The following is a 13,961-nucleotide window of genomic DNA, read 5'->3' on the forward strand; positions in this document are numbered from 1 at the left end:
GGGGAAACGGGGAGAAGGACCATGTCCCCCGCGCAGAGAGGAGAATGAGCAGAACCCCAGGACAGGAGGCCACCGTGGGCTGACAGAGCATGGGCTTTGGGGCCTGAGACCCTGCAGGCTGACCCTGGAGAGGCCCGGGGGAGGGGGGCAGGAGGGCCGAGGGCAGGGGTCTTTGCTCCAGCAGACTGGACCCCCGGCTGGGGGCCACGTGGCCTGAGTGGTGACCTCCAGGCCCTGCGCTTTGCCCAGGTTCAATGACGAGGTGAAGCACATCAAGGTGGTGGAGAAGGACAGCTGGGTCCACATCACGGAAGCGAAGAAATTCGAAAGCCTCTTGGTAGGTGATCCCGTGGCTCCCTCGGCCTTGCTGCAGGGCTCATGGGAAGGCCCAGAGGCCCCACCGCTACCGTGGCCTCCTGCACCCCGCCCCCTGTAGGCTGTGCTTTCCTGCCAGCAGGGAAGGTCCGGGAAGTGGGTTTGGAGAGCACCTTGGGACAGTTAGGTCACAGCCCCTGCGTTGAGGCTCCTGCCCCCAAAGGGCCAGGTGGGCTCCGTGCACAGTGAGGGGAGGGCCCGGCCTGCCTTGCGTGTCCATCACTGCAGACAGAAAGCCTAGGGCCCAGCCCTGCACCTGGGCTCCCAGCCGCCCCCCCCAGTGCCTACCCTGCACCTGGGCTCCCAGCTTCCCCCCCCAGTGCCTACCCCGCAGCCGGGCTCCCAGCCACCCCCAGTGCCTACCCCGCAGCCCGGCTCCCAGACCCCCCCAGTGCCTACCCTGCAGCCGGGCTCCCAGCCCCCCCCATGCCTACCCTGCACCTGGGCTCCCAGCCCCCCCCAGTGCCTACCCTGCAGCCGGGCTCCCAGCCGGTGGCTTCCAGCAGCCCCCCAGTCAGAATGCAGGTAAAGGCACAGTTCTTTCCCCTCTTCTTTTTTTATTTATTTATTTTTTTTTTATAAATGTGTACTTATTTTGAGAGAGAATGCAGGCAGGGGAGGTGCGGAAAAAGAGGATTTGAAACGGGCTCTGCACCAACAGTGCAGAGCCCAATGTGGAGCTCGAACCCACGAACCGCGAGATCATGACCTGAGCCGAGGTAGGACGCTTAACCGACTGAGCCGCCCAGGTGTCCCAAGGCACAGTTCTTAGCATGATTTTTAATTAAACCTATTGTGTCTTTCCTAAATTACGTGAGCTCTTAGACAAGGCTGCCGAGGCCGCAGAAAAGCACCAAGCAGAAAGGTGTCCCCAGTTCAGGCTCAGGGGAGGCCCCTCGACTCGAACAATAGCTGGGGTGTGGTTTCTGTTTACGGACTCTTCCACGCGGTCAGCTTCGCCGCTGGCACTGCCCGCTCCTCTCCACACCGGTAATCACAGGGCATTTGGTCACTGGCACGTGCTGTTCTTTCTGGAAGCCCTTCCCTGCTGTCGGAGGCGTGAGGGGGTCAGGCTCTCTCCATCAGAAAGAGAGCGAGGGGATCCCAGCGTCATGCTCAGCGTCGGCCCCTGATTTTCGTTCAGCAGCAGCTGGAGGGAAGCTGCTGGCTCAGAGCCTTTGAGATTCTGACCACTCACCCTGCGCAGGGCGCTGGGCCGAGAGCAGGAGTGGGGAGCTCGCAGGGTCAAGAAGACAAGTCCCCCAAGTGAAACTGAGGTGGGAGAGGGAGGCCAGGGCGCCGGGGAGGACTGCCTGGAGGCGGTGAGCAGCGGTGAGCACGCGTGTTCTGCAGGAGCTGGTGGAATACTATCAGTGCCACTCCCTCAAGGAGAGCTTCAAGCAGCTGGACACCACGCTCAAGTACCCATACAAGTCACGGGAGCGCGCGGCCACCAGGGCCTCCAGCCGGTCCCCAGGTAACGCCCGCCCCCGCCCGGCAAACCGGCGCTCGCCCAGAGGCGTCTGCTCTGCCCGCTTCCCACGGCCCCGGCTCTCACTGCCCACCTGCCCTCGAGGAAGGCTTTCCTGTGGGAGCCAAGCCAGGGCGGTGCCCCTCCCCCGTCACAAGCGCAGCCCCTGAGCCAGGGTGTCCTGTGGCCCCTGTGACGGGCGGGGAGTGCCAGCTCTGGCACGTGGCTCCCTGCCTGGACGCCCTTGCCCGGGGGTCAGCATGGGGTGAGAACAGGGCAGGCCCCACCTGCGTTTAGCTCCCTCCCCGGCCCCAGCCCACCTCCCCCCCCAGGTCCTTGCTGGGAGGGAGCAGATCTGGCACCTGTGTCTGCGGCCAGGCAGCGGGGACAGGGGAGCGTCTTGCTCGAGGCCACCTGGCGTTAGAGGCAGGGTGGGCCCGGCATGCGGGTCCCCACGGGTCCGGAGAGGAGCACCTAGTGCGGGCTGGACAAGGGGCTCCAGAAACCCTGGAGCCCACCCGCTGGGAGGAGGTCCTATGGGGTCCAGGAAAGGGGCACAGAGAGGTGGTGGGAGGGGCAGCCCCGCCCGGCAGGCCTGGCCCCGCACCCCCGCACTCCTGCGCTCTGCCTGCGCTCCCCTTTCACGTTCTCTCTCGCCTCTTTGCAGCTTCCTGCGCCTCCTACAACTTTTCTTTTCTCAGTCCTCAGGGCCTCAGCTTTGCCTCTCAGGGCTCCTCCACTCCCTTCTGGTCAGGTACCGCGGGCGCTCGGGGCGTGGGGGGGCCCGGCCTGCCGCCCGCTGGCCCGCAGCCCCCGCTGGAAGGCTCCCGCAGCGACCCCTGGCCCGGCACAGGGCGGGGCCGAGGGGAGGGGACAGGCACAGGGAAGGGATCGCCTGGCCGGCGGGGGTGGGGCAGAGGGCACGGTCAGGCCCGGCGCCACCCTCCTCACTGCTGTCACCTCTCGCCCGCTCACCCCATGGCCGCTCCCCAGCTTGTCAGCACTGTCCCTCCTCGCTCGCTGAGAGCTTTGCCTCTGGGAGCATCGGTGGCCACCCCCGGGGTGATGGCGGGGACACACCGGGCGGCCCCACTGGGTGGGCCTGGAGGTAGGGGGACCGGGTCTCAGTTGGGCGCGACTGCTTGGCCCTCCGCTGCCAGAGTCCTCTCTGTGTGTCCTGTCCACCACGGTCACTGTCCCCAGCTGGGTGGGTGCAGCCCGGTGTCCAGGCCCCGGCACCCTGGGGTCTGGCCCCGGGCACTCCGTCGGCGTGCAGGCCGGGCCAGCTGAGTGGCCCTCGCGCACCGGGCAGGCAGGGCTGGGGCCCGAGGAGGTTGTGGTGATCAGCGCCCCAGCCTCCACTCTGAGCCCACGCTCACACCTGCTGCTTGTGAGCCAGCGCGGGTGGCGGCCACTCTGCAGGGCCTTCGCGGGGGGGCCGTGGGGGCCACCGCCTGTAGGTCTGGTGGACCTGGAGCACAGTCTGTGCCTTCAGAGCCCTTCTGCCGGCCGGCCCTCCGCTCTGGGCACAGGGCCAGGCCCCAGGGGGACCCAGCTTGCCCCCCGGCCCCCGCCGGCACTGTGACCCTGCCTGTCTCCCCCCACAGTGTTCACACCTCGTGTCATCGGCACAGCCGTGGCCAGGTACAACTTTGCAGCCCGGGACATGCGTGAGCTCTCGCTGCGGGAAGGCGACCTGGTGAAGATCTACAGCCGCATTGGCGGGGACCAGGGCTGGTGGAAGGGCGAGGCCAACGGACGGGTGAGCCGCCCATTCCGGCCGGGTGCGGGCAGGCCGGCACCTCAGCTCAGCCGGCCCCAGCGCCCTGCCGAGCCCTGCTGAGCCACGGCCCCGAGCTGCCCCGCTGGGGCCGGAGCCGGGCCTGCGTGACCCCGTATCCGCCCTCGGTCCCACTCTGCGGCCCTTTGTGGTCGTGCAGGGGGATGTGTTTTGCACCCATGCTCCGCGTCACCTGCACGTGCCCGAGCCTCCTTTGAAGGCTGAGCGGCTGCAGTTCGACAGCAGGGCCCAGGTGTCCTCACTGGCCTGTCTCCCACCCTGGGCAGATGGGAAGAGGCACACCGGCTTCCCACCCACTCTGCCTGCCCCTTCGTGCTCTTCCTGAGGACTCTCTTCCCTGTCCACCCATGACCTTGCAACACTCCGTGGCCCCTTATCCCTGTAGCCCGTCTGGATCCCCTGGCTTTGACTGGGTTTGTCAGCACTCACCCAGGCAGACACACTGGGCTGTGCAGCGTCTCCTGCCTTGGCTCCCATTGCTCACCATTCCGTTGCCGGGTGGCGGGAGCTGGTCAGCCTCCACCTAGCGTGTTGTCTGCCCCTCTGAGGCCTCAGGTCAGATCCGCTTTCAACCTGACAGCCCCTCAGAAGTGTGAGGCCACCGAGTCCTCGCTGCTGACCTGGAGGGCTGTACCACTAGTTTTCAAGTTTTCTCCCTCTGCGGCTGTTTTCACACAGGTGTCAGGTCTTTTCATCGTGGTCCAGATGTTACTTACCTGGTTTCATGAGTTTTCCACCCATTTGCTTATTTCCCATCCAGCTACTTTCCATCGGCCCATCTTCCAGTTCACCAGGGCTCTCCTCCGCTCTGTCTCATCTGCTGCTGAATCCTAGTCGATTCTTAATTTCAGTCGTATTTCCCAGTTCTTTGATTTCTATTTGATTTCTGACTTCAGTTCACGGGTAAAGTTTTATGCTCTATCAGCTGTTTTCTCGAACATGTTACGTCAGAGTCACTTACATCTCCAGACTGATGACCCTCGTATGTGGATGACCTGTAGATTGGTTTCCATTACCTGCATTTCCTCTTGGTGTCTGTGACCCGGTCCCAGTCGAATAATGAGCCTGTGTATAGAATGCTACCGAGGCTTGGCTTCATGTTATTTTCTCCAGGGAGGATGTAATTGTTTTCTGGCCGCCAGTAAGTCATCATGAACTGCTGGGGGGCTGATGGATTAGGGATACCCTGGGCCGCAGCTCCACCAGGCTCTTTGTCTTTGCCAGGGCCCCCGCCTTGGGGCAAGCCTGGCTTCGAACTCCGAACTCCAGTCTTTTGAAGGATCCCCCATTCCCACGAGCCTCTGCCGTCCCTCACCCTGACATGTGCGCATACATGTGCAGACCGTGCGTGCGCGCGCTCACGTGAGCCTGCCATCTTTTTCAGATCGGCTGGTTTCCGTCGACGTACGTAGAGGAGGAAGGCATCCAGTGACCACAGCCACGTGGACAGGACTCGTGGGTTTTCTCGGAAGAGTCCAGCTCTGACGTCTGTCTCTAGTTCTGTGACTCAGAGGGGACATGCCCGCCAACCTTCCAGTCTTCAGCAGCCCATGGGGATGGGAGAGAATCCCACGTGCGAACCGGCCCCCCGTCAGTCTGCCCTCGGTGGCCCGTCCTGGGTACGCTGCTTGTACATAGAGGGCTGGGCCGGCCCTGTCATGACGGCCACCACCGGAGCGCCGAGGGGAGGGAGCGCCCCGGGCGTCCTGAGCCAGGTTCTGGGCGACAGCTGAGGCCAGAGCTCACCTGGCCCCTGTCCTGTTGAAACGGCATCAAGGAGCCCAGGTCTGAACGGTGGGTGCTCGCCCAGGGAGGACGGGGACTACAGAGGGGACCTTCCCCCCAGCCCCGTCTGCTCAGCCCGGAACACTCAGCCTGCCTGCTTCCTGCTGCTCCCAGGGGGGCAGCCTCGGGCCTAGGGGGTCAGAAGGGACCAGAGCTGGGCCGTTTGCCGCAGCCCCTGCTCAGCCCCGGCTGTGCTCAGGTGTAGCAGGAGGGAGCACTGCGAAGGCGTCCGCGCAGGCCCCCTTGACCTCCTCGCGACCCTCCCACTAGGGGTATGCAGGCACTGCCCAGGGCGGGGGGGGGGAGTCCCTCTCAGGAAGGAGCCCAAGCGAAGGACGAAGGGGCGGAGCCTCCTCCCCAGTCAACGGTACTGCCCCCGCCCCGAGTCCCGGGAGTGTGTCTGTCCTGTCCTGCTGTCAGGCGGATACACCTTTCGTAAACCCCGACGTGGGCCCGGCCCCTGCTACTCGCACTCCTCTCCGGAAGGAGGTCCCCCGGGCCCACCAGCAGGTGGCCGCCCCCGGGTCTCCTGTGTCGTGCGCGTGGCTCCTGCGGGGCCCCCAGCCTTCGCCCAGGTGCCGGTGCCTCCGCCCCCGCAAGTCTTCCTCCTGCAGCCCGTGAACTTGGCCGTGGCCAGCTCCAAATAAGTGCTCTTGGGGGTGGCCCTACCCCCTGAACTCCCCTTCCGGACTCCTGGCCTTTGGCCTCTGGCTGTCTCGCCCACACCCTTTTCTCTGCCTGGATGTTGCATGAGACCTAGGGGCGCCGTCACCCCTCGAGCTCTGTGCCGCAGCTGCTGGTGAGACCCGGGCTGTGCTGTGTGTGTCCCCTGCCCCTTGATCAGCTGCCCTGCCTGCTGCAGGGGGCGGGGACCAGGCAAGCCCCGGCATGGGGAAGCCTAGCTCCTGCTGCACCCTGGGCTCCCTCTGAGGTCAGCCACGTGGCCTCCAGGCTCGACTCCCGCACACAGTGTCCGGCCCGGGGAGGAGGCAGGGAGGGGTTGGGGGCAGTTAGACGCCAGGGGAAGAGCGAAGGTGGTCTGCAGAGGCTTGAGATGCGAGCATGAACAGGATCGTGTTTGGGGGCAGAGGGCTGAGAGGAGGGAAGCGGAGAGTTGGCCTCGGGGAGAGCAGCCCCGCGTCCCCACCATCAGGGCGCACCCGGCACTTTGCACGCAGCCCGCGGCTCCCACGGCCACAAGCCTAGGGTTGGGGGCGGTGGGGAGAAACCAGCCGGCCCCTTTCGTGTTTACTGTTGTCAAAAAGGTTCTGTTTTTGTTGTTTTGATCGTTTTGTTTTCGGTTTGGCTTGTTTTTTAAGGGAAAAAACAGTTTGTAATTATTTCACCCAGAGTTCCCATTATGTATCTGTGAATAATAAGGAAGATATTTGATGAGAGCAGGAAAGTGATGTATATTTGAGACCCTCATGGAACAAGGCGTCACGGCAACGAAGGATGCTGAGAAAACAATTGAGAACCTGGTTTCTGTGAATGTTTTGTTTTGTTTTTCGTTTGTTTTGAACCGTGTTTGGTTTGGGTGTGCACTGCATGACCCCGGAGGGGAGGCGGGCCGGGGCAGGCTGGGAGGCGGGGGTGGGGGGTTCATAGGACGCCCTCCGGAGGGACTTTGGACCTGGGGCCTGACATTAGCTGTGAACACTTAGGAGCCTGGTGCATGCGGGTCAGGGGTCTGGGGGTCCCGGCGCTGGTGCCGACCCCCAGAAGGACACAAACTGTACATTTGCCAATAGGTTTTTTCCGACCACGGTTTTTACTGCAAATAAACCTAGGTTCTTTTCTGCAGGAGTGGCTGGCCTTTCCTGCCAGGGAGGAGGGAGTGGCTGGATTCCTCTGTGTTCGGCGGAGGCTGCTTCACCCAGACCCTGTTGGCCTGGGATGCTGTGGCCTGGGCCAGATAGAGGCCTTGGGGAGGCAGAGGCCGTGGGTCTGGAAGAGAGCATGATGCCAGGGCCACGGCCCGGGCGCCTCCTCCCGGCTGGCCCCGTGCCACGGACTTCCCGCGCCGTGGCCATCAGAGACACAGTCTTCCGGTTTGGGTGGGATCCAACCCCAGTCCTGCCGCTTCTTGGGCACGTCCTTCAGATCTTGAGCCAGTTTCTTTATATGTATATGTTGGAGATAAAAAAATAATATTCTCTCCAGAGAGTGGGTCTGTGGCCTGTGGTAGAGAAAATCAGAATAGTAAAAGAGAGGCTTATTTCTCTTTCACGGGGAAGGAGTCCAGACGAGGTAGTCCCGGGATGGTTTGGTGCCCCATCCCCCAACCCAGGCTCCTCCCCCCTCCCCCCCCAGCATGTGCTTCCATCCTCACCGTGGTCTCATGGACCAAAGAGGCTGCTAGAGCTCCTGCCATCGAGGCCATGGGCAGAGGCAGAGGCAGATGTGAGTACAGTGCTTCCCCTCCCCCTCCTTACCCAGAGCTGAGGCACGTGGCCACTCCTGGCTGCGGTGGAGGCTGGAGACTGACCGCGGGACTTGAGCGGGACACATGGCCCCCCTGGAGAGTGTTGGGGTCCTGCCACTGAGGAGACAGGGGCATAGCTGACGGGGCGGGTGACCAGCCCAGGGACTCGCCTCCAGGTTGGGAGGCTCAGATGAGACTTGGAGCCTGGTACACAGCAGGTGCTCAGATCTTGTTGCGAACCAGGAGGCGAGTGCAGACGCTTGAGGTGACACAGAGTGTTGGAGCCCACCCAGCCCTGGTCTCCAGGACCCAGAGCCCCAGAGTCTGGCTCACTGATGCCCCTGAGAACCAAATGGGAGGCCCGCCTTTTCTGGAGCCGCCCCCTCTGGACAGTGTCTCAGGCCCAAGGCCCAGCGAGGCCTGTTTGTCCCAACCCCATCTCCCGCGAGAGCCAGCTGCATGTCTGAGTTCTCACGCCCACGTGGGGGATGGACAGACACGGACGCTCCCTCAGCAGCCCTCAGGTCTGCTCCCGAGCAGGGCCAGGCAAGCTGGAGAGAGCCCCAGGCCAGGAAGCAGGGAGCCACAGCGGCGTGAGGGGAAGTGCAGGGGGACTTGGGGATGCCAGGGGCCGGGAATCCCCGAGGGAGGGCCTCAAAGCACCTGCTGTGGAGTCCCGACCCAGGAGGAGTGGGAAGCCCCAGACCTGTTCAAGGCCTGCATGTGGACTGGGCTGGAGGCCGGGAGGGAGGAGGAGCCCGTATGCCTGAGGTCACCCCGGGGTGTGGGAAAGCAGATGGGAGCCGCCCACTCCTGGTCAGAGGGCTTGCTGCCCACAGGGCTCTAGGGGTACCTGGGCACCATGTCCCTTCATTCTGACAGTGTGGACTCTCCTGGGTGGGGCCGCCGCAGAGGCTGCCACACGGAGCTCTAGGAAAGCTCCCTGGACCAGAGGTGGGAACCACCCACTTTCTGAGTGAGGAGGACACATCTCCTGCACCACAAACATAGGAACACCATACAAAACACAAGAGAATGCAGGACTGAGCTGGGAACACGGTGGCCTGTCCCAGAAAGGAGAGCCACAAAACCAGAGCATTTACTGGGAGCCAACGCCAAGGCAGGCTCTCGGACCTCAAGCCTTCTGTGGTTGAGACCAGGAATTCCAGCACTCAGTCCGCTGGCCCCAGGACCTTGGAGGCCAGGAGCGGAAACTGGCCTCCTGCATAAAGCCAGGCATCTCCAGGAGCACCAACATCGTGATAAGGAAATTAACACGTGGCTAAAACCAAAATCACCAAACAGGACAATGGCTTCAATCAGTTTGTTAACTTTCCAGAAATAAAAGAATGGAAAGGCATTGGTTTGCCCCAGGACGAATTAACACAAAGTAGTTAACCCTAGACTTCTATAAAAATAGATGAAAATAGGAATTCACAGTGTAGTCAAGTTAAAAGTTAATGTCATACCAAATAGATTTTAAAGCAAACCAAGCAGGCAAACAAAGAAAGGCATCACCAGAGTTTAAAAGGCTTAGTACATAATGATAAAATTCTCATTTATTAGAAAAACATGACAGCTTTAAACTAGTATGCTCCTTATAATATAACTGGGAAATTCATAAAGCAAAATTGACAGAAGAACAGAAAGAATGAGATAAACCCATCATCATAGATGGGAGGCTTTAACACAACTTTCTTTCTCTGTAACTTAAAAGTGAAGCTGATTTTGAAGCAAACAAAAAAAAAGGTAAGGGTAGAGAGTAAAATAACAATTAGCTATTGCATATGCAGAACGTTGTAGCCTCTTGAGTACACATCATCTCCATGAAGATTTACCTCATACTGGCCCACAAAGCAGATTTCATAGAATTTTAAATCATAGACTAGTTTCTCTCACCATGATGAGTGAGATTAGAAATCAGTAATAAAAAAAAATACACAAGAAACCTCCGTATGTTTGCAAACTAAGAAACATACTTCTAAATAATTAAGAAGCAAATTATAAAATATTTCAAATTCTTAAATTTTAAAGGATAAAAATATTTGATAGCGCAGCTTGTAGTGTACTAGTGAAACTGAACTTGAACGCAAATTGGTGACCTTGACAGCTGGTATTACAAAAGCCAAAGACTGGAGGTAGGCCTTCTTTCGGGCTGAAACAAAACTTGGCTTCTCTGAACAAAAGTTTTATGTCTCTGTTAAGCATGTTCAAATTATCTATTTAAAATGTAATTTTTCCAAGTAGAAAATTACAAATGTATTAAATGTCCACAAATTATAGGGCTTTACAATTGCAGCTCTCATCTGGATGGCTGTGTCTGACTGTGGCTTGTCCCCACTGCTGGAGGAGAGAGTAGCAGGTGGGGGAGGTCCCATGATACGATTTTACGTTTGTGAGTCAAACTCAGACTCCTGTTCTTTAGTCGTGGTTGCTGTATTTCTATTCCTTAACGATTTAGTTTTGGTCCTTTACTTCCCTAGAAAAAGGAAGCCTGCGCATGCACAGTGGATCTGTATGGGAGTTTTGTTCCCCTGGATTCTCTGGACAGTCATTCCACATCTTAACACCTGCGTGCCCTTGGGGCTGTAACGAGATCCCTACCCGCCGTTCTCTGCAGCTCTAACCCCAGTGCCAGCCTTGGGCTGTTAGGGTTACAATCTGGCCACGAATGATGGGCAACCTATGACAAGAGATGGCTATTTCTTGCTCACCTAACAGTCTGGCCAGCGACCCTGGCTCACAGTATCAGGGACCTGGGCCTTTCTGGGTTTTCCCTTTGGTCTCTGGGGTGTGGCCTCCCTCACATGCTCCCAGACGGGACTTCAGCTCCAGCCTTGGAATCCGCATTCCGGCCAATAAGAAGGAGAAGGAGCAGGGAAGGGGCATGACCATCTTTCTTTAAGGACACCTTCTGGAAGGTTCACTCACCAACTCCCACCGGCCATGACTTGGTCATCTGGTCACACCTGGCTGCCACGGGGGCTGGGAAACGTAGTCTTTATTCTGGGTCTGATTTCCAGAGAAAGATAAGAGCGTGGGGTGAGAACGGGAGGTGAGAGCAGCCTCTGCCAACAGAGACCGACGGCCACGAGGGGGCTGCGGCGCAAAGACAGGCGGTCAGGTCAAGCATGTCTTGGTGATGGATCAGCTTGATTCCTGGGAAAGTGCACGAGACGCTGAGCTTTCTCAGACTCGCCACAGTCCAATCCCACTTCGAATCTGAACAACACCTTGAATAATCCTCAATTCGCTCACACAAGTGAGCTACGCCTGCATCCTCTATGGTGTAGGGAATAAACCACACACACTTGGGAGAGAACGAAAGTTTCTGTTTCGACTGTCCCAGGATTTTTTTGGTCTGATATATATATATTTTTTTTTTCTAGGAGAGAGAGAGAGAGAGAGACAGCGTGAGCAGGGGAGGGTCAGAGAGAGAGGGAGTCACAGACTGAAACAGGCTCCAGGCTCTGAGCTGGCAGTCAGCACAGAGCCCGACGCGGGGCTCGAACCCACGAACCGCGAGATCATGACCTAAGCGAAAGTCGGACGCTTAACCGACTAAGCCACCCAGGCGCCCCATGGTCTGATATATTTAAAAAAAAATTTTTTTTTAGTGTTTATTTTTGAAGGAGAGAGAGGGAATGGGGGAGAGGGAGACACAGAACCCGAAGCAGGCTCCAGGCTCTGAGCTGTCAGCACAGAGCCCCACACGGGGCTTAAACTCGCCCATCACGAGATCATGACCTGAGTCGATGTTGGACACTTAACCGACTGAGCCCCCCAGGTGCCCCTGGTCCGACACATTTTCTTAGGAGGAGAAATGTCTTCTGACACCACCTCTAACCCTCAGAGCCAGGGGTGCCTGGGTGGCTCAGTCGGTTAAAGCGTCCAACTTCAGCTCAGGTCATGATCTCACAGTTCGTGGGTTCGAGCCCCGCGTCGGGCTCTGTGCTGACAGCTCGGAGCCTGGAGCCTGCTTTGGATTCTGTGTCTCCCTCTCTCTCTGACCCTCCCCTGCTCATGCTCTCTCTCTCTCTCTCAGAAAGAAAACATTAAAAAAAAATTAAACCCCAGACCCTAACCAACGTGTCAAGTGTGTGCATCTATCCACCCCACCCCTGGTTAAGGAGCTCAGCAAGTTCAGCAGAAAAGAGGCAAATCGTGTTCCCAGGGTGGAGACAGGCAGCGTGGCCAGGAGAGAGCTCTTTTTTGGCCCCCCATTCTGCTCTGCAGGCTCCCGGGAGAAGCTGTTGTCCCCAGTGGTGGGAGGTCACAGCTTTTTTGTGTCACCCTCCAAAGTAGGAATGTGCCGGACACCACTGAGACGTGTCACAGGAATAGTGAAAGCAGAGCGATGGGAAAAGACGCACCAGGCAGGTGTCAAAGAAAGTGGATAGAACAATATTGGTATGAGGGGCGCCTGGGGGGCTCAGGTGGTTATGCGTCCGACTTCGGCTCAGGTCATGATCTCACCATTCCTGAATTCAATTCAAGCCCTGCGTCGGGCTCTGTGCTGACAGCTCGAAGCCTGGAGCCTGCTTCGGATTCTGTGTCTCCCTCACTCTTTCTCTCTGCCCCTCCCCTGCTCACACTTTGTCTCTCTCTGTCTCAAAAATGAATAAACATTTGAAAAACACCCAATATTGATATCAGACCAATATTTGCTTTGGGCCACAAAGCATCTTTAACGTGTAAAAACAGTGGGCGTCACAAGTGACCCGTCCCGTGTGCCTCATTCCAACTCCGGGTTCAGCGGCTCCGCACTGGCAGCTTGAACTTGGCGCTGGAGGGAGTGTTCACACCAAAGAAGTCTGCCACACCCGCACCCCGAGAGCCAAATGTTAAATAGCAGCATCTCACGGGATAAAGAGGCTCATTATTTCATGATAAGAAATGATAAGTCAGAACAACCCTGAAGCTTAATACACTTCACAACATAGCCTGAAAATATAAAAGCTGTCAGGACTATGGAGAGAAATGGGTGCATCCCACTAGGAGAGGGCGCGTCTCACGCTATTCTTGGAAACGGAGACAAAGCTCGTGGCAATCAGGAAGGAAGCTCCCTGCCAGGGGCGTGTTCCGTGAGGACAGCGTGAGAGCCCGAAGGAGCCCAGGCTGCCGGTCCCGGGGCAGGGGTGCTGGGGAGGTCTCCACCTTCCAGTCAGCTTGCCGGCCCCCTCTTGGGGCAATAGTGCCCATCCTGGGGCTGAGTCCCTGTCTCGGGGTCCAGCTCTCCCAGGGTGTCATGCTCACATATGACCACCAGGGGGCGATGTTTCTGCCTCCTGGGGCGGGGACGGTGACCCAGCTCCCCATCCCCCGCGAGCTGCTGCCCTACGGAGGGCATTCAGATCCTGGGGCCAAAGACAGCACTGCACAGCCCCCTCCCCCTCTGCTCACTGCAAGCCTCCCCCCGCTTCCCTGTTTGGGTTCCTGTTGGTGCTCGGGCCCCTGAGCGGGAGACAGACAGGAAGTGTCTTTACCTCGGGCAATGCCCGGTTCCCGGTCAGGGGTGGAAAAGCAAAGCTCCCAGAGCCCAGCAGGAAATGTGAAGGGGCAAACTGGCCGCGTGGGGACAGTGGCCAACTGGACAGAACGGGCCCATCTAAGTGCGTCTGGCTGGGGCGGGGGGAGCGGCGTGTGCCCCCCCCCTCAGGTTTTCAAAAGGAGCTTGGAAATCTGCATTTTTGTAGGAAATCTCCAGGGTGACACACACAAAGACGTTCGAATACAAAGCATTCTAATTCCGGCTCTCAAAGTCGTTCTGGGGACTTCCCTGCTCCCTCAATTGCCCTGGCTGACACCCCTTGGCTAGGTTGTGCCTCAGTCGACGGCACTGATCTTTTCTTTTCTCTGAGGGGACACTGCTGGTCCCCCAGAGGGGCTCCAAGGGCACCTCGCAGAGGCCAAGGGGCCAGGCTGGGCGCTGCCTCCCTCTGGGTCGACGTTGTTATTTCGCGTCCCTCTTCTGCGGGGCCTCGCACAGAGCTCTCGAGGAGCCTCATCCCCGCCCCCCAGGCCCCTGCTCCACCCTGGACGTCTGCCCAGTCAGAGGGCAGCCTGCAGACGCCTCCCTCTGTCCAGGAAGCCTGGCCAGCGGG

The 13,961-nt window shown here is 58.9% G+C and overlaps 1 protein-coding gene across 4 annotated transcripts in view; it reads left to right on the top strand.

Moving 5' to 3' along the window:
- VAV2 (vav guanine nucleotide exchange factor 2) overlaps positions 1-6,924 on the top strand; it is a 146,514-nt gene extending 139,590 nt beyond the window's left edge. For 3 of the 4 annotated variants that reach the window (XM_039255164.1, XM_039255165.1, XM_039255167.1), the window contains 4 exons: positions 250-337; positions 1,729-1,852; positions 3,454-3,608; positions 5,032-6,924. In XM_039255164.1, coding sequence (XP_039111095.1) covers positions 250-337; positions 1,729-1,852; positions 3,454-3,608; positions 5,032-5,079 — 415 coding nt within the window. In that variant the 3' untranslated portion in view covers positions 5,080-6,924. Of the gene's footprint in view, positions 1-249; positions 338-781; positions 1,097-1,728; positions 1,853-3,453; positions 3,609-5,031 lie in introns of those variants that run through there. The other variant, XM_039255166.1, reaches the window with a different exon arrangement.
- The last annotated feature ends 7,037 nt before the right edge of the window (positions 6,925-13,961 follow it).

The sequence above is a fragment of the Hyaena hyaena genome, unplaced genomic scaffold (genome assembly GCF_003009895.1).
Source record: "Hyaena hyaena isolate Hyena2069 unplaced genomic scaffold, ASM300989v1 scaffold_511, whole genome shotgun sequence".
Classification (NCBI taxonomy): Eukaryota; Metazoa; Chordata; class Mammalia; order Carnivora; family Hyaenidae; genus Hyaena; species Hyaena hyaena.